Source organism: Crassostrea angulata, chromosome 2 (assembly GCF_025612915.1).
Source record: "Crassostrea angulata isolate pt1a10 chromosome 2, ASM2561291v2, whole genome shotgun sequence".
Taxonomy (NCBI): domain Eukaryota; kingdom Metazoa; phylum Mollusca; class Bivalvia; order Ostreida; family Ostreidae; genus Magallana; species Magallana angulata.
In genome coordinates, this window is record NC_069112.1 from 70359193 (window position 1) to 70384636 (window position 25444).

A 25444-nucleotide genomic window follows, 5' to 3' on the forward strand; every position below is an offset into this window, starting at 1 on the left:
ATTGTCACGTGATACAATGGCAAAACAGCTTCAAAGAACGAGTAGATTCCGAAAAACGTTGGAATCATTAGATTTCGTGGTGGCACAATTTTCGTGGAATTCGTGGGTACCTCTCATCCCCGAATTAAGATCCTCCACGAATTAATAAATTAAGGCAATAAAGCCATATTTTCTTTTGTAAGTATACGAGAATACACGAAATTACGTTCCCGCGAACCTGTAAAATTAAAGCAATCCACGAAAATTGGCCCCCACGAATTCTAATGATTCCACAATAGAAATACAATTCCATAGTAAACACATTTACTCAATAATGATATTCAGCATTAATTTATTTAAAACATACAATACTTTTTAAAATCACCATTAACGATCAGTGATTCGGAATTGCCTTAACCTGTCGGCGTATATATACATATTTATTTTTTTTTCTTAATTAATAAAACATGCACCAATTTTATATTTATTAACTTTTCAATAACCCAATGTTATAACATATTTTAAAAGTTCCCCACTTTAACAGAACAATGCAAGCGCTATATATATTGAATAACTTCATAAGACAACTCACACATACATTTGTCTTCATCGAATACTCATGAATTATCCTCACTCTACTGAATATTGTTCACTTTGTGATCGGAAATTTAAACATAGAAAAACTCTTATTCGTCATCAATGCCTTGAACGACATGTGGACAATTTTTTGGAAGAAAATATGCATTAACTCAACATTTGAAAACGGATCATTGCCGTCCTTATGAAGATCCAGTATTTGTTTCTGTTACCAATGATTTATATTCAGACAATATCAAAAATGACTGAAGCATTTTTGGACAATCCCTATTCACCTGTAAGTAAAATACCCTTAACGTCTTTACAAGAAACAATGGACCGTCTTCAGTCTGGGAACGAAAACTATATGAATAAAAGAATATACCATGAACCTAGAAAATGCTGAAGAACAATATACCCGGAACCTACAAAATGATGAAAAAGAAGAGAATATCCTGAACCTAGAAAAGAATGACGATACTCTTCATCAAGAGGATAATGAAGTACAATCAGATAGTTAATCAGATGTCCCTCATACTAGTAAAGTTGACACTCGTGAACTAATGTGTATTACTTTGCCTTTAAAGAGATTTCAACACACTTATTTGGACGGGCATCAACCGATAAAAAGAGAAACTGAAATAAGTTACAGTGAAGGACTTATACCTGAGGAAGTTGACTTTTCCGACATAGCCAAAAACATTCTTAATAAAGTACCGACACATACACATGTATGAACAATTTAAAAAATCGTTTCGTATCCGCAGAAAATTGTTAGTGATTTGGATACTCAAGTGTTTCGGTTAACAGGATTATTATTTTGGACTTATTTTCGTAAATCGGCAGTTAAAATTGTTACTAGTCCTATTAGCAGTTAAATATATAATTTAAATATTGTATAATTGATGGTTTTTTTTTTTTTGTTTAATTCATTTGTGCACTTCTTTTAATAGATTTTTATGTTAAATAGAATCAGTTATTAGTAGTACTGGGATCAAACATCAAGATAGTGGGTAAAGATTTTATCGTTAATTTGTGAAGTGTATATACTTACTGTTTAAGTAGTTTAGTAGAGGTTTTCTTTATGTTATTGGCCATTAAAAGTTATGGTACCAAATGACCCTTTTTTGATAACTCCCAGAACTCACAAAGTTATTGCCCTTGTGTACGAAAAGCTTGTTATCGCTACACCTCTAAAAACATAAGTGAAAGAAACTTGGAACTTTAACCAATGTCTTCAGTGCACTTTGAGGGTTCTTCAATCTATTCATACCGAAAGGATCTGAGCCCCCCTTGTAATAGATATTGCCCCTGAAAGTATTTAAATTTCCATAAAACCACTTCCAACTTTTTTGTTATTTGTCATAGAGAGTTTGGACCACTTGGGATGGAATCGTCTACCTTGGCCAAACAAAATGACATAAAGGTAAAAGTCATTTGAAAATCCGTTAATTAATGAGTTTTAGATCTCTTTTGTTTACGGTAGTAGAGAAAAACTTTTTTCATGGATGTAATAGGACATCTTAAGACATTTTGAAATATAGCCCCTTGGCTCCTTCCTTTAAATAGTTACAGAGTTATTGCCCCTATTGTACAAAATGCTTGTTATCGATACTCCACATTAACCGTTTGAGATAGAGACTTGAAACTTTTACCAATGTCTTCAGTACACTTAAAGGGTTGTTAAGAATAAGACGCACAACCATACTGTTGAGGAATGCTAAATGTAACAATATGTTAATTACATTTCAATGCATCATATTTGTAATTCATGAGTTCATTGGATTTTTTTTTAGACTAGTATGCAGTACTTGAAAAAAATTGACAACAAAATAGACAAAATTGAAGAAGAAATCAAAACTCTCTCGGAAGAGATTGGAAATGGAATGAAGGGAAAGGGGAAAAAGAGAGAATGTTCATGTTTCTCCCAAAATAAGAACCATCGAGGCAGTTTTTAATGAAAAACAACAAAAAGCATTTTGTCTCGTATTAGCTAATGACGTCATGTTACTGCAAACTTGAGCTGAGCTGACATGATGGGAGAGTGTCAAAAATATTACATTCATGTCTTGTGACATGAAAAAAGTATTTTCAGAGTTGTTGAAAACCGTTGATCCTGTCAGCAAGGCCGCTTCAAATCTTTCTTGACCAATAACTTTATGGAAATCATCGGACCAAAAAACCGATTGAAAAAATCGGACATAATGCTTAGCTTAATTTTATCAGTCGGGATCTGAATACAGATGTGAAGGTCATATTAACAGTAATGGTGGCAATGTTGATTGAGTTTGTAGAAAAGGAAAGTCACGAAAACGGGCCAATTAAATATATTTTACTAGAACACCAATGGTCCTTGAGAGTTCAAAGCTATGATATAGTATTTAATCCACACCCGGTCAGTTCATCAGCCATATTAGAACTCGGGAAGACAACAAGGGTCTACGTTTTTCAAGATTTTTAAACAAAAGTTGATATGTTGCAGTAGTTAGAGTGTAGTGAAGACAGAGAGTTGAAAATGAAATATCAACTCAGAAAGTAAAAAAAAAAATTATGAAAGTAAGGGTTAAATGAATAGAGGCACATGACATGGATATTTATGAAATCGTACTCATAACATATAAACTCATTTCTTTGATGCATATTTTTCTTTATTTAGAATAATACATATTTCTGGTCTGACAGAACATTGTCTTATCTGACAAAACCTCACATTGTGTCAGACCATATGTCTGACAGTGATAACAAACTTCAACAGCTCTGTGTAACAGGGATGGGAGAAATACTGACAGACGAGACCTGAATTTGAACTGGGCCCCCTGAATCTCTGGTCAAGTGCTCTACCAACTGAGCTATCTGACGCTGGTAATGGAATCCCGGTTTGTTCCGTCATTATTTATCCCATCCCGGATTATCTGTATATTACCTCAACCTGATGTTGAATCAAGTGTCTGGATTGTTAATACGGTTCAGTATAATTTTGAATATTTGCATGGATATGGTGATTTCTTTCTCAGTCTTATATACAGCATATTCAAACAATAACAAAAAAGAATGCTCCCCATTACACATCTGCAGACAGAGTTATAAAGAATTCATATCATACACTGTGTTTAAAATAGACCGGCACAAGTGACTGATAGGGATAAATATGCGGTTTACTGTATTCATTCTTTTCCCCTTTCCTTCTATATAAGATGCTGATTGCTGACCCTAACCAGTGAGGAAATATATGTATACAATAATTATGACTTCCTCATTTTTTTATAGGCATTTTGAGCTAGGCATATATATTATAAGGAGGGAGGAATACCGGAGTCGTAGATGTGCCTTTTAGTTTTGCAGGGGTTCCTGGTTCCAGTCACAGTACGCAAAGAAAAACATTACAACAGTGGTCAAGCGGGATAGACTGGCTTTTTCTAACGGTACAACATACCGGGACAAAGTCTCCCAGTCCATATTTAGATTTTCATCTTTTAGTTTGTGTTTGTGCACTCAAATCCTAGGTATATTACGCACATTACATAAAATATTGTAATGGTTATAATGGTGTTTAGCTTTCATAATAACATATATATCCAACTTTATTTCAGAATTGGTTGGGAAATCACCACAAATCCAAAAGTGGACGTACAAAACTTGTTAAAAGGACAACTCTTCCAGCAGTAAGGCCAACTGCTTATTCCTTATTTTGTAAGGAGTACTCCAAAGGTTAGTTTTTTTCTTCAAAAAACCATGCCCTGAGCAGTGCGTAAACATTGCTTTCATTCCCATAAATTTTCACTTTAACTTTAAGCATAGTATTTTATTTGATTGCTGAGAATGTGTTAAATACAAGTTCTGTGTTGATTGTTGCATTAATGTTGTTCAATTAATGTTAAATCATTGAACATTAATGTTTGATTTGTAATGAATACTTATCTTTATAAGAAATGAATGTAAGGCTACATAATTATTTTCTGTAGTTCTCATGCCATTTTTTTTGTGAGACAGATGCAGAAGGGATACCTTTGTTTTTAATATCATTGTATTGGCATTAAAATAGATGAAGGAGCTTGGTATTTGAATTTTTGATACCTGCATTTTCTATTTAATAATGATGAAATTTTTACGTTTATAGATATACTTCCCAAGACTAATCAATATGTTATCTTAGTATCCATTGCTTATCAGTAGGGAGTACATCCAGTTGAAGAAATTCCATGGGGAATTTGGCAGTGCATAAATTGTTCGACCTATTCCACAGGCTAATTTTTTTTTGGCTTTGTTATTACCTGGAATCTTGATTTATTTATAAATTTCATTAATTTTAATTTTCAATTGCAGTAGGTTTATATTTTTTTAATGAAATGTGTCTTAATTACAAGATGATGAGTATGATGTAGCACAGGATTATACTCAGAAAGAGGGGTGTATGCATATTGATGAACTTCCCAGTGCTCATGATGAAACAGGAACTTGTAGCAGCAATAAAGTGAACAGAGTAATCATCAACAAAAATAATGTCACGGACAGTATCTTGAATCAGTATAATCCATCTATAACAGATGATCATGTGATGATGAGTGTCAATACCAGGATAATCTTTCGGATTTTCCGGATAACTCTTGATAACAGCTGATTCAAATACGTGTGCTGATGAAAATGCCATTCTCCTACTAAAGGAAGATAAGATGAAACGGCCAAACATTTTAAAGACTGTGATCAAATACCTCGATTCTAATGATGTTCAATTTATCTGTTTATCAGTTTCTTGGTTCTAATGATGTTCGATTAATCAGATACTTTGATTCTAATGATGTTAGATTTATTTGATTATCAGACACTTGATTTTAATGATGTTCGATTTATCAGATTATCAGATACCTTGATTCTAATGATATTAGATTTATTTGATTATCAGATACTTGATTTTAATGATGTTCGATTTATCTGATTATCAGATACCTTGTTCCTAACGATGTTAGGTATATATAATAATATAGGAATGGGTTCGTTGCATTTCACTTGCTGTTATTATTTCCAAAAAGAACTACTATTGATACATTCATATAATATCTTAATTAATTACCAGTACTTTCTGTACAGAATGCACGAAGGATGCACTTTAAATGGTCAACAAAGTAACAACCTCAGTTAGAACTGCAGCAAAAGGAATCTAAACATTTTGACTGATTCAAGAAATTTTTAAACTCATGTAATACATATACATGCATATACTTTGCAGACTTTTTTTTCAATATCGTAAACTTCATTTGAACTACATGCAAGATGACTTGGTAACCACAAAGATCAACTTGTGCAGGATTTTAAATTAATATATTTAAGGTATTCCATTTACAGCAGAAGACCTTGTACTGATTCTGATGGTAATTCTTCATCATTAAGGTCTTCTGTTTGCTTTGTTTCTTTTTCCCTTTTATTATTTTTTTCTACGCTTTTTTGTACAAGCTATTTCTTGAAAACGACTCAACCAATTTTCGTGAAAATTTCAGATCTAGAAGATATTGATAAAAACCTTATCTATAATTTTTTGTTTTAATGACATTATTTCCGTTCGGGAGATACTGACGTTTAAACGATTTATAGAGGGTCTGCTTGTCCTGTTATCTGTAAATGAGAATGATGAATGAAATGTTGAGGACAGTTGTGTAAAAGATGAGGGCGAGGAATGATGATCAGTAAATTTTAGAGTATCATTTTATAGTGATTTAAAAAGACAGATTTAGGAACGCGCAGTTCAGACGGTTCTTAACTTAACAATGGAATTACTACACTGAACTATACTAGAACTACGGAAATGAACATTACTCAAACTTAACAATTAAATTACTACACTTAACAATACTAAAACTATTGAAATGAACAATACTCAATCTACTTAACTGAACTGCGATACTTATGATCTAAAGAATACTGAAACTGCTGAACTAAACGATAGTAAAACTACTGAACTGAACAGTGCTGAAACTACTGAACTAAACACTGCTGAAATAACTGAACAATAAAACTTCTGAACTTGACAATGAAACAAGAAAACTAAACAAAACTAAAACTACTGAACTGAACAGTGCTGAAACTACTGAACTAAACACTGCTGAAATAACTGAACAATGAAACTTCTGAACTTGACAATGAAACAAGAAAACTAAACAAAACTAAAACTACTAAACTGAACAACGGAACTCTCATTTTTTGACGCCATGGGCAAGACAATCACTAATACTGAGGCCGTTATACTGCTTCCGTCTGAAAAAAAAATCATACTGTACAGTTAATAGATTCAAAGGAAAGTTTTTGTACTATTTATCACTCTGGTCCCACCTTGCAGTAAGAACCCCTGTCCTAGGATTTACAATATTTACATTTTAAATGGAGAGCTTCAGATAGTGTTAAGAAGTCACTAAGCTGAAACCTGACATTTCCTGTGACGTAAAAAGATCCTGGTGATGAGCTTTTGTCATATGTGCACGTTTAATGCCATTGAAAGGCAAATGGTACATAATATCAAAGATATGTACACTGTTAACAGGGGGTAATATATCTGAGATTGCTCACAATACCTCTCTTGTGTAATTAGTCCCTTACCGGTTTTCACCGGAGGGGACTATAGCTTTCCTCTGCGTCCGTCAGTCTGTCTGTCCTACTTCAGTTTTCCACATTTTTTTTCTTTATGCGTTTGAGGAATAATAAGAAATTTGCTGAACGGCTTCAAAATATCAAACTACAGATCAAGTTTACACTTTTGTAGCGTCTGGTTGACATATTTTCGAGAAAATAAATTTTTCATATTCCAATTTTTTAATGTTCGGGTTCGATATACTGCATTAACAGTGCATTGTTTTCACAATTTCCACAAGCCGGTAGGGGACGTGTATTGCTTGTGCAATACTCTCAGAATGCTTGTTTAAATGCACTTTGAGAGGAAATGTTATATTTAATTCTGAAGATTTAAGATGTGCCAATGCTAAATAAATGCTAGATACTCCTAATAAAGTGTCTAAAAATGAATCGCTAAAAAGTCGCCAATCCCCTGCTTTAATTTACTTCCACATTAAACAAACATACGCCCCTGAAACGCGACGCGTTCATTCGTATCTTCAGTTGTAACTAGAAAGAATAATCTTACCGTGACCAGTAAGAATTCGTCCCATATACTTGCAATGTAGCAGCCGCGAAGAGGATCAACTTCGCGTCGATTTTAAGTCTGTTGAAATATTCTGCATGGAAAACATTACAAACCCTTATGAACATGCATATGTCTGTTAATCCACAAAATATCTATTTAATGAGTCGTACCAAGCATTTTGTTATTATATACGTTTAAATTTGCCTGCCATTTTGTCGGAAATCACACTAGGAATGTCTCGGATTTTATCATTAACATGGCAACCATAAACAGCGAATTTTTAAACTTGATGTTAAAAGTGGCAGTGATTTTGTTGCAAAAACAGTTAATCTGGTAATATGGGATTATGAAAGAGGAACAATGTAGGTATTTGAGACCAATCATATGAAAATTTAGGCCAGATACAGTGCGAATATTTTTTTTATTTGCTACGAAGCGAGTAAATAGGACGAATTCTATCGTTAAACCCGGTCCGTAGGACATCTGTCATTTTAACGATAAAAAAACATATCTAAATTGTAACGTGTCCGGGTGAATGAAATACCTGTATGCGGTGAAGCATCGATAGTTCTTTCTGATATTTAAAGGGGTGTGTGGCGATTAGCAGAACATTAGAAATGGACTATTGATCTGGGGATAAATAAATGTATGCTGTAAGAAAATTCGATTCAAAGTACGAGTTAACAAAAGGCGTTAAGATAACGTTAAGCTAACTTGTACGTTAACAAACGAAAGCAAACACATTAGAAAATTGTAATAAGTTATTCAATATATTGCTTTCAGTATTAGAACTTTCACGTAAAAAATTTCATTGAAATCCAGGCTATAAAATTGTTGGGAAATATTGTATAAAAATATTTCGAAAATTTTACAGGTAATGATACATTTTCCGTAAGAGCTGACATAAAGCTTACCGATCCTTATTAAATAACTCGTACATTGTAAATGTCGGCAGGGTTCGACGCATTGGTCCGGCCGGACAAGTGCATGACTATTTTTACTAGTCCGCAGGCAAGTTTATTAGTCCGTCCAAAGAAATAAATATGCAGTTTTAAAATAAATCATTTCCAGATGTATTAATACAATATGACCTAGTCTAATTTTTAAGAATCAATATATGAGGCTCAACAATTATTGAACAGAATAGCTATGATTCATTTCATGAAACAATGATTTTTCTTCATGATATTTAATTGTTTCTATCCTCAGATTAGCACATCCAGTAACAAAAGAACATGCTTTCTCTACAGATCCTGTTGCGTATTTTTTTTACAAATTGTACAAAACATTAGTCCAGAATTGTTTTTCAAAATATAGCCACTCGTGATCTTTCGTCCATGTTTCAAGGAAGTCACGAGATCGGCGAGTTTGTTCGCACTAACTGTCGCACTCCTTTATCTCAAAGCTGTAAGATGTCAGACACATTGTGTCTAGATTTCTCCTTTTCACGGTCTCTGTATCCGCGGACGCCTTGAAAAAATCAGATAACTTTTTTCTGTTTCTCCATGTTTTGCACAATTGTCAAACTACCTCATGATCACAGAGACATTTTACTTCACTATAATAAATTAGTTATATAAGAAAGCGTTCAGATGATTAAAAATTACTCGATTACCGCCATGCTTCAATAGCTAAAAATACATTCGGGGTTTCCCAAGAAAGTGTGTCTTCAAAATGACATCGTCGATCGTACTATAAATTTCAAGCTGTTTAGACGATATTTTTATTAGTCCGGGCGGACCGATTAGGCATAAATTTCATGAGTTCGACATGAAATGTATTAGTATGTGACTTACGGACTAAGGTTAGTGTCGAACCCTGTGTCGGCGAATTATATTGAAACAGTGCTGGTTCTACATATATATCAAACACTGTGTAAGGTTCTGGACATCTCTTTATTATTGCGATGCTAAAGTTAAGAAACGATCACGCAATGGTAAGAAAGAAGTATTAGTAAAGTGGATGGGTTACAACTCTTCATTTAATAGTTGGATTCCCGAGGAAAACGTTGTTAATTTTGAATAATCAGATATACTATTGTTTGAAAAACAAATGAGTTATTTTTTTATGATTAATTCAAATGATTGTAATCATATTCACACTTATAACACATCACAAGATTTTACGACTGAACTTCCCCATGAATTAGATCTGAGCGGTGATTGGGAATGCGGACTTACAGAATTTTCCTTTCAAATGAAATCAGAATTTCTTAAATCGATTTCAGAAATATATATATTTTGCGATATATGTGAGGATATATTTGTAAGAAATCAACAATTACCTGTTTTAAGAAGAGTACAACTTCAGGAACATGATGATAACACTTACTCATTTATTTTTTGTAAGCCGTTTTATATGAAAGTTATACAAAAAAGAATTAAGAGAATTCGCGTGTATTTATTTGATGAGAACTTGCAATTATCCTCATTATCTCAAGGAACTTGTAACTGTACACTTCATTTCAGAAAAAGAGTGCAAAATTTATTTTATCTATAAAAACTTTTGTTATAATTAAAAAGGAAATGATGGCCAATCTTATTCCATATGTTTCTTTTGCTGACAAATGGAAGACACATTTTTTGAATATGGTTACAAATGATCAATCAAAGCATAAAAAGGTCTATATAGTAGGGAAAAATCTTCACGGCAAAGGAGATGATGCAATAATCAAAATGGTTACTCCAACAAAGGAAGCAATTGATAGAGCACGCGCAGTTATTGATAAGGAAACGGAGTCATTTACATGCAAGAAAGCAACATGTTGTGGAGATAAAAAGAAAATATCGAAGAAACGTGCTCATTCTAACCGACGAAAGCCGGCGAAAAAGGATCAGTCTAAAAAAAAGAAACATTCCACCGAAAAAAAAATTAAGTTTTTGTTATAACAATATAGTGATCATGTTTAAATTCCAAGGAGCACAGGATGGACACTCTGACAACATCGCAGTTTTTAATTTACCTACAACCGATGCAGGATTGGAATCATTTGAATGGATTGAATATCGTCCTTCTGGACAATTACTTCCAAATTCTCCGATTGAATTTAACATTTTTGGATCCTCAACTTCTTACATTGACTTAAAATCAACATTATTATATATCAAACTGAAAATTGTTAACGGAAACAATACATCGGTAACATCAAACGATAATGTTGGATTAATTAATTTACCATTACGAACACTTTGGTCTCAAGTAGACTTTACTCTTCAACAACAAATTTTAACGAGTTCTGTTTCTACGAATTATGCTTATAAAAGTATATTAGATATCATGTTAAACAAAGACTTAAAAAATCAAAGCAATGCTTTACAAAGTGAGGGGTACTTTACAGATAATGCAGACGGTATGGATGATGTTGACGCTCTACAAGGAAGGAACAGTGGGTTATATTACAGATATCAATTAACAAAGGATGGAGAAATAATTGAATTAATGGGAGGATTGAGCTTAGATTTAATGGATGAAAACCAAAATCGATTTTTAATAAATGGAATTCAAATTGGAATTAAATTGTGGCCGAATAAAAAAGAATTCTGCTTGTTATCTTCAAATGAAAATGCTGACTTCAAAGTAAATATTGTGGATGCTAAATTGAAATTAAAACATATTAAGTTAACTCCTGGCACTTTCATTGGTCATCAAGAAGCAATTTCACAAAGAGATGCTTTGTATCCATTTTACCGATCAGACGTAAAAACATTTAATATACCAACAGGACAATATTCATTTAGTGCAGATGATTTATACTTAGGTGCAGTACCCTCTCATCTTATTGTAACTTTGATATCATCGGAAGGGTTCAACGGAAGCTATCAAAAAAATCCTTTTAACTTTAAAAACTTTGATTGTGGATATGTAGGGTTTTTTATCAATGGTCAGTCAATTCCTTCATCTCCGTTTACTCCAAATTTTTCTTCAAATAACTATTTAGAGTCCTACTATAGTTTGTGTAACAATTCAAAAGTTGTAAATTTTTCTAGAGAAGAATATTCAAAGGGATATTGCATTTATGTATTTGATTTGGATTGTTGCGAAAAGGAGGGAATGTTCCCTCTTATAAGAAAGGGGCATACAAGATAAGAATTAAAGTTCAATACACCACTGAGTGAAACAGTTACTCTATTGTTATATGCTAAATTTCCGTCTTGTTTATCTATAGATGCGGCACGTAATGTTAATGTGAAATAATGAATTCCAGCGAAATATTTGATTTGCTGATGTCTAATAAGACTGTTGAGAAACAATTCAAAGGTGTTTTAGCTTCCGATCAGTTGAATTTCATAGAGACACAGAGACCTGCTTTATATGTGGTTAATACAGATACAAGTGATAAGGCGGGATTACATTGGGTGTGTATATATCTACCAACTACACATTCCTTTACTATAGAATTTTTTGATCCCTTAGCTAAAAGCGTGGATAAATATAATCATTACATTTCAACATTTTTAATTGCAAATGGTCCAAATTTCATTTACTCTAACAAAAGAATTCAAAACTATTTTACTTCTTCTTGTGGACTTTTTTGCATATTGTTTTCAGTGTTAAGATGTGAAGGAAGATCTTTTTCAAATATCTTATCATTGTTTACAGATGAACTTGAAAAAAATGAAAAAATAATCGACAATTTCTTCGTAAAATAGGATATTTATCGTTTAACAAATGATTAGCATTATCATTTTGCATCGTTGAGTCGAGGAGTGAAGATGTTAGTTAATGAAATGAATATTGAAACAGATGAACATGACATTCTTAATAATTATAAAAAGACAAGAGGAAGAATGTCAACTAATTTATTTATAATTTTATGTTTGATTTCAATATTATCAATAGTGTCTGTTGAATTATCAAAGATAAATCAAACAAATTGTGAAAAAAACACCCATTTAAAGGACAGCGGTTTTTTACGTGATCCATTATTATTGAAGATAAATAAAACTTTGGGAGAAAAAAATGCAACTAACAAAGAACAATATTTACCTGCATCATCCAACGCTGTCGGGATTTTTGAAATCAGTCCCTCTTAGGGACATATTATCGTTAGAGGACGTGTAGTATACCACATCCTCTCCCCACATTCTGCACTGTAATGTAATATGTATTTATATATATATTTGTCTGTGTACATAGATTTGAAAAATGTTTTATTGACATGAATAATATCGCACTGTATTTTTTTATTTTAAAAAAAATGTATTTACTTGTATGAAATAAATATTTTAAAAACTATATACATACTTTTCTCCTCCTTCCATTCCGTCGCCTAGCTCCCTCGGATCTAGGCTGATGGCTAGGTCCCTCTGACCTAGCCTGATCCTGATTCTCCGAGTGTGATGACGGAGATGGCATTTCTGCCAGAATAATTAGTTTCTATGTGATGGGAAAAAAAAGGTTGATTAGAGGAGAAATAAGTATACCGTGAAAAAAAAAAAATTGATTGTTACTTAAAGATTAGACTGATTAAATAATTTAACTTACCAATAAATTCAATATAGTGATCAAAACGTAGTACACTTTTTGCTCCATGTTTAACAACTCTGAAAGAATTGGTGATTTGAAAATAAAATTCGTTCTATATATATCTATATGTAAACAATGGAAGTGTTATAACATGACGTTAGAAATTTATGTCAGTGTAACATTTTTATGATAATAAAACTTATACATGTGTAATAAATTAATTAATAATGTTCACATCGATAGATATATAACCTTTTCATGTTAATGGATGTTATAATGTGCATTATCGATATAATGGGTGTTCATGATTATATAACAACACAAAATGTTAACACCTTTAGACGAGCATCTTGATCTATCAACACCTTTAGTGTCTGAATAGCTATAGATATTATTACATAATTAGTATGTCTTTTTTTTCTTTTTTTTTTGACAATGAATTATTTTCTTTGATACATTGGTTGATCTATAACAGTAATCCTTTCAGGTGAATAGTTTTTTTTTTTTTTTTTTTAATTCTTTTTTCTTCTTAAAAAAAAAATTACCTGAATAGATATATTTTAAAGTATACAACCATGATGTAATTAATTTAAGACTGAAATTTTAAAATATTTATAGAATTTTTACAATCTTATATATTTTGCGTACATTAGTCGAATCCAAGCCTCGTTTTCAGTTAGCGTCACTTTGAATTGAGATTGTTAGTTTGAGTTAAAAGATGTTGTTACTTTGGATTTGTCTGGTCTGCGGATTTAGTCCTGCATTATCTACATGCAGATGGGATCAAGAAACCCTGAGGTGCAATGGGGATGATGGAAATGTGAGACATACCCCGAAATTACGAGAAATCCAGCGGGTGGAAATGGCTAGAGTGAAGAAAATCTCCTTTGCCCAAACGGATGTACCAAACCTGCGTTATCTAGCAATTAAGAACTCCCCTACACTTTCATGCAGAAATTTCACAAACTGGATGCTAGATATCAACGTTACGATAACGATCAACGACAGAAAGTGTAAAAATGTTGTGGTAAGTCAATATTTACTCTGAACAATAATCAAATCTCGCGGATCTCGCACGCAGCGGGAATTAACGTCAATTCAATATTGATCACTTTTTTCAAACAAAATCACATTGATAACAAATTTTGCAAAATATATAATAATCCTTATCTCAGCGAGGTTATAATATATACAAATATCAGAAATAGCATCGAGTATATTATCAAGGAAAATGTTCTTTTATATGTATATAAACAGTAATGTGATAAAAATCTTAAAAATTAGTTAAATTTATCAGAGACTGTTTTAAACTTAGAAGATAGTTTACTGTTACTTATCAATTCTTAAAAAATTATGTAAACATTACATATGTATTTAATAATGTTCACCAGGTCTTTGATGATTATTGTAATTGTGTTTGTACCAATAAAATATTTGTATTAGATTTATTTCTTTTAGAGAGGGGGAGAAATATTACATTCTTTAAATCATACTATATTTCCTTTCAGACAACCCTGCTTCCCAAAACTATGAGAACAAAGTCTCCAAGAAAAGTTTGGAAAACGAAATCTACCACACAATCCACCACACTTTCTACCACCGATTGGACTAATAACACCACCCTTTCAACTACTACCTCTTCATCCTTAGAACCTTTTAACTTAACACCTCGTATGTATTAGAATCTTCACAGACAAATTATTTGAATATATATATGCATATATTTAGTACTAATAAACCTGTTACATTGATGAAATGTTTCTTATAAAACTTTTTTTCTTTTTTAGAATTGAGTGAAGCTGTACTCATCCTTACATATTTAGTCATTGGGATGTTTCTCGGGGCCTTTTTCACCGGGTTTGGGGTAGCCCTTTGTCTTAAACAGCCATCCTTCTGGAATAGATGTTGGTGTAGAAAAGCAACAGTGCGTCGCGTGGAAACCATTCGCTTTCAGAACACCTCATATCTAGCATCAGCAAGTGGGTCTGATGACACCCTCTTCACTCATTCCCCTCTCCAGTTACCAGACTCAACTACGCCAAGGATTGAACATCAGCATCTAGAGTGATGTGTTTAAAACTCAGAAAACGTTGTGGGGAATGAAAATTTAAACCTTTCAAATTTCATTTTCAATATATTTAAACATTCCAATCATCATTTTCAATGATTTAAACATTCAAAACATCATTTTCAATAGTTTTCTTTTTTTTGTAAATTAATTCCAAGATATTTTTGTAATTTAATTTAAAGATTATATACTGGAAAAGTATTTCATGAGTCAGCAGTATTTGTTAAAAATTGTGCCAAAGATAATATATCATGAGTCAGCAGTATTACATTTTGCAACTTTGTTAAAAATTGTGCCAATATACTGGAAAAGTATTTCATAAGTCAGCAGTATTACATCATTTTGCAATTGTGTTATGATGATACCAATGCCATATCATATACTCCCCTTTTTTTTCTTTCTCAGTGTGTGTTATTGTATATATGTTTTGTTTTGTTTGTTTTTTTTTTTACTTAGAAGTAAATTTGTTAGATGAAGTGATGGTTAAGGTTACTTGATATTACATCAGCAAATGTAAATATATATTCAGTCAATTGTTTTTTGGTCACTCTGAAAAATAATTAATGCTTGGTTTACAATCCGATTGGTTTACTTTAAAACTTCTTTTTTTTTTGTACTTTGAAAGATAAAATAGTGTATTTAGTGCTTGGTTTTCTTCAATTTCTTTTTTTTTTAATGATAGGTTGATTATTAGAAAAAAAAAAATCACTCATTTTTTTTTTTTCTCAACGTGTGTTTGTGTATATATGTATATTGATGATTACAAGTGAATTTGGTGGCTTTAGTTATGAGTGAGATAAGAACCATATTTTACTGCAAGATTTGTTTTTTTATATCCTCTTCTCATGTCAGGTATTTTAATAACTTCTCTTATTTTATAACTTCTACAAATCTTTGTTGTCTCTGTGTGGTAATGTAATTTTAAGCTTTCATATATTTTACAATATTTTTGGTTTGTACACTTCTCTACACAAGAACACTATGCAATATATTCACAGTCTGCCATATTTTGTTTTACTAAATATTTTGGTGCAATTTTGTATATGAACTAACTCAAGAATATTTTGTAACTTTATTGTTGTTTTTTCTTTTAATTATATACTTGTATATATATGTATATATTTAATTTTTTTTTTTTGTTTTGCATAACAAACAGTTCATATCATTATAACTATTTTGTATTTCATGTTTTACTAAATATATTGGTGCAATTTTGTATATGAAGTAACTCAGGAATAATTTTGCAACATTTGTTTTAACTCAATTTCTTTGTACTCCCAAATTTTTTTTATTTTTTTTTGTGATTGTTTTGCATAACAAAAAGTTCATATCATTATAACTATTTTGTATTTTATGTTTTACTAAATAAATTGGTGCAATTTTGTATATGAAGTAACTCAGGAATAATTTTGCAACATTTGTTTTAACTCAATTTCTTTGTACTCCAAAATTTTTTTTTTGTGATGCACAGTTTGTATGACATATTTGTAGTTTTTTCTAAATACACCATGGAAATTTTGGAAAATGATTTTTTGTTTTGCATAACAAACAGTTCATATCATTATAACTATTTTGTATTTCATGTTTTACTAAATATATTGGTGCAATTTTGTATATGAAGTAACTCAGGAATAATTTTGCAACATTTGTTTTAACTCAATTTCTTTGTACTCCCAAATTTTTTTTATTTTTTTTTTTGTGATTGTTTTGCATAACAAAAAGTTCATATCATTATAACTATTTTGTATTTCATGTTTTACTAAATAAATTGGTGCAATTTTGTATATGAAGTAACTCAGGAATAATTTTGCAACATTTGTTATAACTCAATTTCTTTGTACTCCCAAATTTTTTTTTTTGTGATGCACAGTTTGTATGACATATTTGTAGTTTTTTCTAAAAACACCATGGAAATTTTGGAAAATGAACATTTTTTTTTCTCTTTTTTCACTGTTGGATAAAGGATGAACATAGCTCTATATTGATGTCTTTGTTTTAAATTAGTATAGGAGAAAGTTTTTCTTTGTGACGATAGTGCATGTTCAGCTTTAAGAAAAAAAAAAGGAATACTGATATACAGTGAACATATAATTTTTATTCAATTAGAAATAAACGAAGTACATCTACAATGATTGTTTTTTTTTTTTGTTTTTTTTTTGATCATTTCATCTTTGCAACTGATCAATACATGAATTCATTTCAACCCCAGTTCCTTTGTTTGAATTTCAGTAAATATTATATTGAAAATACAGATATTAACTAATTCTAATTACTTGATTAATAATAAAATAATTATCACAAAAGTTATGAGTACTGTATTCCAACTGTTCAGTTCATTGGAGCAGATTGAGTGCAATGTTGACAGTTAAGCTCGTTTTGATGAGAATATTGACATGGAATTACACTATCAAGATAAGGGATATCATCATTTATATCTATTAAGGTTTCCATGAGTGCTTCAAATTCATCCAGCTTCAATGCTTCTCCATTGAGTGAGGGTTTCAAAAATCCTCCATCTTTAGGTAAATACCATTTTCTAAAATCAATACATGGTACTCCATGTGTTACTGTTACAAATAGGTTTTTACCTAAATGTAAGGCATATGTCCCTTCTCGTGCTCTTATAAGATAGTTTTTTACTGCTAATTTGATTTTTTCTAAATGATCACAGAAGTACTTCCATTTTCCTCTATCCATGCTCACACACTTGTGGACCGCATCTTCCACTTCAAGTTCTATGAACACTTCACTCCCTTGCTCAATAATGCTGAGCTTTTTACCACCAATCATGAAATCAGAGAGGATATTGTCAATTTCAATAGACATCTCCTATAAATAATAATATGAAATTCTGTAAATATTTTTTTCTTTTTGGTTAAAAAAAACATCAAGTTAAATGAATAATGATAAGACATAAATATCTGAACACTATTTACTTACTTGTATTATCTGTAGAACAGTTGTAGGTATTGATCAGCAGCAAAAATGAAATGATAATTTTTTCTTCTCAAAACACACACATATATATATGTAGCAAAGGTTATGGTTAATGCAATAAATACTATCACTTTGCATGTAATAAATCAAAAAAACCATGCTTATGGTAATAAAAAAAGACATAAGGCTAACATATAAAATACATGAATAAATCATATTTGTTATAGTAACATTCAAACCACTTATGTCACCTTGATCTTACTGACATATTTATGATGTGGTAATATGAGTGGTTAATGCAATAATTGTTATCATTATGCATCTAATAACACACAAGTCAATGCTTATGATAATAAAAAGACATAAGCTTAAGATGTAAAATATAGGAATTAATTATATTTATTACATATTTGCATATATTCACCTATATCACCATAATCATTTTATGATGTGGTATTTTATATTTATTGACTAATATAAACACATCACCAAAAACATTAAACTCATACGAAATAACAACACATAACTTAAAACATTAAACCCATGCAAAATAACAACCACACATGCATGAAACAACCACACAAAATAACCACATCTACCCACAAATAACCACTCAACCACAAATTAACCACATAACCACACAACCACAAATTAACCACACCGCACCGGGTGTGACCACCTACCGGGTGTCATTGGGCACCATATATTACTACTTGAGTTCTTTGGATTTTTTTTTAGACTAGTATGCAGTACTTGAAAAAAAATTGACAACAAAATAGACAAAATTGAAGAAGAAATCAAAACTCTCTCGGAGGAGATTGGAAAGGGAATGAAGGGAAAGGGGAAAAAGAGAGAATGTTCATGTTTCCCCCAAAATAAGAACCATCGAGGCAGTTTATAATGAAAAACAACAAAAAGCATTTTGTCTCGTATTAGCTAATGACGTCATGTTACTGCAAACTTGAGCTGAGCTGACATGATGGGAGAGTGTCAAAAATATTACATTCATGTCTTGTGACATGAAAAAAGTATTTTCAGAGTTGTTGAAAACCGTTGATCCTGTCAGCAAGGCCGCTTCAAATCTTTCTTGACCCTAACTTTATGGAAATCATCGGACCAAAAAACCGATTGAAAAAATCGGACATAATGCTTAGCTTAATTTTATCAGTCGGGATCTGAATACAGATGTGAAGGTCATATTAACAGTAATGGTGGCAATGTTGATTGAGTTTGTAGAAAAGGAAAGTCACGAAAACGGGCCAATTAAATATATTTTACTAGAACACCAATGGTCCTTGAGAGTTCAAAGCTATGATATAGTATTTCATCATTATAGTTCATCCACACCCGGTCAGTTCATCAGCCATATTAGATCTCGGGAAGACAACAAGGGTCTACGTTTTTCAAGATTTTTAAACAAAAGTTGATATGTTGCAGTAGTTAGAGTGTAGTAAAGACAAGGAGTTGAAAATGAAATATCAACTCAGAAAGTAAAAAAAAAAAATTATGAAAGTAAGGGTTAAATGAATAGACTGATAATAAGAGGCACATGACATGGATATTTATGAAATCGTACTCATAACATATAAACTCATTTCTTTGATGCATATTTTTCTTTATTTACAATAATACATGTTTCTGGTCTGACAGAACATTGTCTTATCTGACAGAACCTTACATTGGGTCAGACCATATGTCTGACAGTGATAACAAACTTCAACAGCGCTGTGTAACAGGGGTGGGAGAAATACTGACAGACGAGACCAGAATTTGAACTGGGCCCCCTGAATCTCTGGTCAAGTGCTCTACCAACCGAGCTATCTGACGCTGGTAATGGAATCCCGGTTTGTTCCGTCATGATTTATCCCATGCCGGATTATCTGTATATTACCTCAACCTGATGTTAAATCAAGGGTCTGGATTGTTAATACGGTACAGTATAATTTTGAATATTTGCATGGATATGGTGATTTCTTTCTCAGTCTTATATACAGCATATTCAAACAATAACAAAAAAGAATGCTCCCCATTACACATCTGCAGACAGAGTTATAAAGAACTCATATCATGCACTGTGTTTAAAATAGACCGGCACAAGTGACTGATAGGGATAAATATGCGGTTTACTGTATTCATTCTTTTCCCTTTTCCTTCTATATAAGATGCTGATTGCTGACCCTAACCAGTGAGGAAATATATGTATACAATAATTATGACATCCTCATTTTTTTTATTTTTTCTTTATAGGCATTTTGAGCTAGGCATATATATTAGAAGGAGGGAGGAATACAGGAGTCGTAGATGTGCCTTATAGTTTTGCAGGGGTTCCTGGTTCCAGTCACAGTACGCAAAGAAAAACATTACAACCGTGGTCAAGCGGGATAGACTGGTTTTTTTTATCGGTACAACATACCGGGTCAAAGTATCCCAGTCCACATTTAGATTTTCATATTTTAGTTTGTGCACTCAAATCCTAGGTATATTACGCACATTACATGAAATATTGTAGTGGTTTATAATGGTGTTTAGCTTTCATAATAACATATATATCCAACTTTATTTCATAATTGGTTGGGAAATCACCATTAATCCAAAAGCGGACGTACAAAACTTGTTAAAAGGACAACTCTTCCAGCAGAAAGGCCAACTGCTTATTCCTTATTTTGTAAGGAGTACTCCAAAGGTTAGTTTTTTTCTTCAAAAAACCATGCCCTGAGCAGTGCGTAAACATTGCTTTCATTCCCATATATTTCCACTTTAACTTTAAGCATAGTATTTTATTTGATTGCTGAGAATGTGTTAAATACAAGGTCTGTGTTGATTGTTGCATTAATGTTGTTCAATTAATGTTAAATCATTGAACATTAATGTTTGATTTGTAATGAATACTTATCTTAATAAGAAATGAATGTAAGGCTACATAATTATTTTCTGTAGTTCTCAGGCCAATTTTTTGTGAAACAGATGCAGAAGGGATATATCTGTTTTTAATATCATTTTATTGGCATTAAAATAGGGAGCTTGGTATTTGAATTTTTTAAACCTGCATTTTCTATTTAATAATGATGAAATTTTTACGTTTATAGATATACTTCCCAAGACTAATCAATATGTTATCTTAGTATCCATTGCTTATCAGTAGGGAGTACATCCAGTTGAAGCAATTCCATGGGGAATTTGGCAGTGCATAAATTGTTCGACCTATTCCACAGGCTAATTTTTTTTCTGCTTTGTTACTACCTGGTATCATGATTTAGTTATAAATTACATTAATTTTAATTGTCAATTGCAGTAGGTTTATATTTTTTTAACGAAATGAGTCTTCATTACAAGATGATGATAATGAAGAAGCACAGGATGATTATCAGAAAGAGGGGTGTATGCATATTGAAGAACTTCCCAGTGCTCATGATGAAACAGTAAGTTGTAGCAGCACTAAAGACTAGGTGCACAGAGTAAATCATCAACGATGAATGTCAATATAAGGATAATCTTATGGATTTTCCGGGATAATCTTTTGGATTTTCCGGATGAACTCTTGATACATGTAACAGCTGATTCAAATACGTACGCTAATGAAAATGCCATTCTCCTACCAAAGGAAGATAAGATGAAACGGCCAAACATTTTAAAGACTTGATTCTAATAATGTTCGATTTATCTGATTATCAGATCGTTGATTTTAATGATGTTCGATTTATCAGATTAGATACCTTGATTGTAATGATGTTCGATTTATTTTATTATCAGATACTTGATTCTAATGATGTTCGATTTATCTGATTATCAGATACCTTGTTTCTAACGATGCTAGGAATATATCAAAGTACTGAAAGTACTGTTAGACGGTGGCGTCGTTTGAAAGTGGCATATTACATGTAACAATGAGTGATGTATGATAATTATTTTTTGTCGAAAACCGCGGCCAGTATCGCATAAATGCACTAATACTTAACGCTTACTCGCACAACTGGTCTTGAGTTTCCTACATGGATAATTCTGTGGAAATCGTAGCTGTGATCTCAATCTACACTTTACAAATGCTGTGTCTCTTGATCGTCATCTTTTGGGGAAAACCCAAAGATTTATCAAAGTAGTCTTTGTCGTATAGAAGTTTGTATGCATGTATATATTTTGTATCAATATGTTTGTATCTTTATCAGTTGACATTAAAACCCCGTTTGAATGACTCATTAAATATGTGGGTTGCCACCACATATTGAATGAATAAATCAAATCCAAAGAGATTTCAATACAGTTCGCCCAAATATTTGATTGTTTGAAGAAGGGGAATTTTGGCTTTCTCCCTTTTGACCTTTGGGTTGACCCCGCAAAGGGGGACAACTTTTGAAAAGTGTGGATTGGACTATTGTGCTTTAAATATATTGTAGATTTCTCAAAGTAACGAGAACAAATAAAGCTTTGGCATGATAAAATACTTATTTTTACTAACTATTTGGGTATACATATAGTATGTTTATGTCCCTCTCGACAGGATTTTCCCTCAATTTCTTCACGGGGAAAAAGTTGCAGTCTTGTGGACCATCACACTTGCTTTTTTCCTCATAGTCAGTTAATACATTTAGATGTAAAGAAAACGGAATGGGTTTACAAGAACTTGTTTGATAAAACTGGTATTGCTTTTGGAATGCACGTCATCATGAAACAGAAGAGTAAATCAATATTTTATCTTCGACTTAAGTGGATTATTTCCATTTGCTCACAACGAAAGTGAATGAAAATTTCAAAAAATATCATACAACATTCAGTCCCGGCAGTTTCATTAATCAACGTTTAAAACATTTGTTCTATTGTATTTAGCTATAGATTTATTAAAATCATTTGAATGAATTCGGGAAAGTCACATGTATATTTTATCGCTTCTCAGTACACTTTAACACGCATAAATTACTTGCTACATGAAACTTTTCTAGTAAACTTACAACAAATATTGATTTATTATACAAAATAAGTTTTTAAAACACCAAACAAAAAAAAATTCAAGTTGAACGCACGTTTTTCTGCCGTACAGCTGTGTATATAAAGAAGATGGGGGAACAAGATGGCGCAACTGCCCATTTGGTTTAGTCGTAAAATACAATTTCAAATTTAGCATTTTTTCAATTAAATATATTTGATATGTTATTATATAAGTTTACAAAATGGTAATTTCTAACTATATTCAGTTTGAAATATTTCAAAAAGATAAGAAAAAAATAATAAATCTTTAAGTTTTGGTGGTATCGAACCCACAACCTAAAAACCCAAGTTCTATAAAGTTTCCTTATGGCTGGTGCTCTAACCACTGAGCCATTTCATTCACAACAAAGTGCGTTGTTTAAATGCTATATGAGACTTTGACCACGAATTTACGGACTTGTATTATATTTATAAAACGTTTAATTGTTGAGCTACAAAATGATATATTTGAACTGTAGTGGGTCATCTCTCCACATTTTTGTTGAGTAAAATCGGTTTAAAATCCATTAAACCAGATTTAGACTGTAAAAAACATATTGAGCTCAGACCCACTCTATGAAAGAAAATGCATTGAAGTTATAAAAATAACACTATTAGGAGGTTTTGACACTCATATGTCAGTTTAAATCAATATATTGTAAGTATTTAAAATATTTAAAGATTACAACCCGATGTTACGTTAAATACACATTGTTTTTAATTATTTTTTTAAAAAGTATCAGATTTAATGATATTTTAATTTTGCCGTATCATTCCTCATATGGGCATTTTACACGCCTTATTCACCCATCTTCTTTGATTTTATTCTTTGCATGTACTAGACAATAGATCTAGGGTTCGCAAATCCCGGCAATATTTTCGGAAAGCTATAGTTCTTTAGCTCAGCAGAATTCTACAGTCATCTATGAAGCACATTTTTTTGCCTTCATGTTTCATTATTTATCGCTAATATAGCATGGATGTATACGCTACGGCCGATGTAGCATTGCGTTAAGTGATGACACTTTCTAACAGGTGTGTATTTCCATTGCGAGTCGCAACAAACTGGCGCATGTTGTAAATGCATGTTGACAAAATGATGCTAACACTTGGAAACAAATGTCGAAGAAAGTTCATAATAGAGTTGTACTCGCGAGTTAAAAATTATTTGAGAACAAACGGGGCGATGTTTACGTACAAATGTAAATAATGTTATCTGTTAGTGAAAAAATGCCCCCAAACCAAAGAAAAGATTCTCTAATACATTTAGCAGGGACGGGCGCATATTACTTAAAGTCACTATTTGTACTTCGCTCATCGAATTGCGTTATTCAGTTGATTGTAAAAAAATTCAACAGAAACTGTTTAGTTAACAAAATTATTATATCTTACATTACCGTTCACAATGTACCATAAATGTAAATGGGATATCGCATGTTTTTTCTCACAAAAAAGCTAGCGTTTGCTACAAATTAGAAATACACAAACTGACACGCCGTGAAATCCATAAGACGCATATGAAAAAAAAATCTGAACTAAAAATCTTTGAAACATCGTAAAATGTAGTTTATATACCTTTAAAATGGCGACCCGATTTGCACTTAAATTTTACAATCCGACGTCGATTAGCGTGTTTGAGAGAAAGTCAGCAGCAAGTAAAGCGTCAACATCTATCGAGGTCCCTGTAATAAAATTAATGTTTCTACAGACTGAGTGAGGAACAAAATAAGGTACATTGTAAATCACACGTCAGTCGAAAATTAAACACATTTGTATCGTAAATTTAAAGTTTTTTGTGTATTGTGTATTGTGCTGAAATATGAAATGGCAAACCAGTTTAAATAGTGTGTTTCTGACAATTATTTATATCATAAAAAAAACAAGAAGCAATTATTGTGACCAATTGTGACCAATTATCGCAGTGATATAGTTTATGCAGTCCTGATACAGTTAAACGTCAAAACTGGCAGTTGGTGCTTAAATTATTAATACCGCGTAAGCAGACAGGATAACGGCTCATTTAAAATAAAACACAATTTCATACATTATTTAAATGTATGTACAAAATAATTAGCAGCTATAATGCTTAAAATATCTGATAAGATTAAAATTAGTTCTCATGCTGAAATCGACACGTTGATAAAACATTGTCTGTATAACACTGTATACATGTACCTAACAGAGTTATCGTTCGTTATCCGCTAGGGTCCCCGTGAGAAATACTCTTCCGGTCAGGACCGTAGCAATAGACCGTGGCTATTTATAGCCACCGTCTAATAATACTATCGGAATGTGTTCGTTTCTTTTAAAATATCAACGGTACAAGCTACTAG

General features: G+C 31.9%; 2 protein-coding genes across 2 annotated transcripts in view; one reads left to right on the forward strand and one right to left on the reverse strand.

The window, feature by feature from the left end:
* Window positions 1-25444, reverse strand: part of LOC128171092 (uncharacterized) — a 315176-nt gene that overhangs the window by 227873 nt on the left and 61859 nt on the right. The gene's annotated exons all lie outside the window — the stretch shown is intronic.
* LOC128171129 (uncharacterized) lies at window positions 13688-16301 on the forward strand. The gene is made up of 3 exons (XM_052836879.1): window positions 13688-14174; window positions 14656-14818; window positions 14935-16301. Exons 1-3 carry the CDS (start codon window positions 13866-13868, stop codon window positions 15213-15215), a joined length of 753 nt encoding a protein of 250 aa, XP_052692839.1. The 5' UTR covers window positions 13688-13865; the 3' UTR covers window positions 15216-16301.

Bases quoted from the DNA above. Each gene is read 5' to 3' on its own strand.
- LOC128171129 (XM_052836879.1), top strand. From the start codon at position 13,866: ATGTTGTTACTTTGGATTTGTCTGGTCTGCGGATTTAGTCCTGCATTA. The intron at 14,175-14,655 runs GTAAGTCAATAT...ATTTCCTTTCAG, and splicing joins GAAAGTGTAAAAATGTTGTG to ACAACCCTGCTTCCCAAAAC. The intron at 14,819-14,934 runs GTATGTATTAGA...TTTCTTTTTTAG, and splicing joins ACCTTTTAACTTAACACCTC to AATTGAGTGAAGCTGTACTC.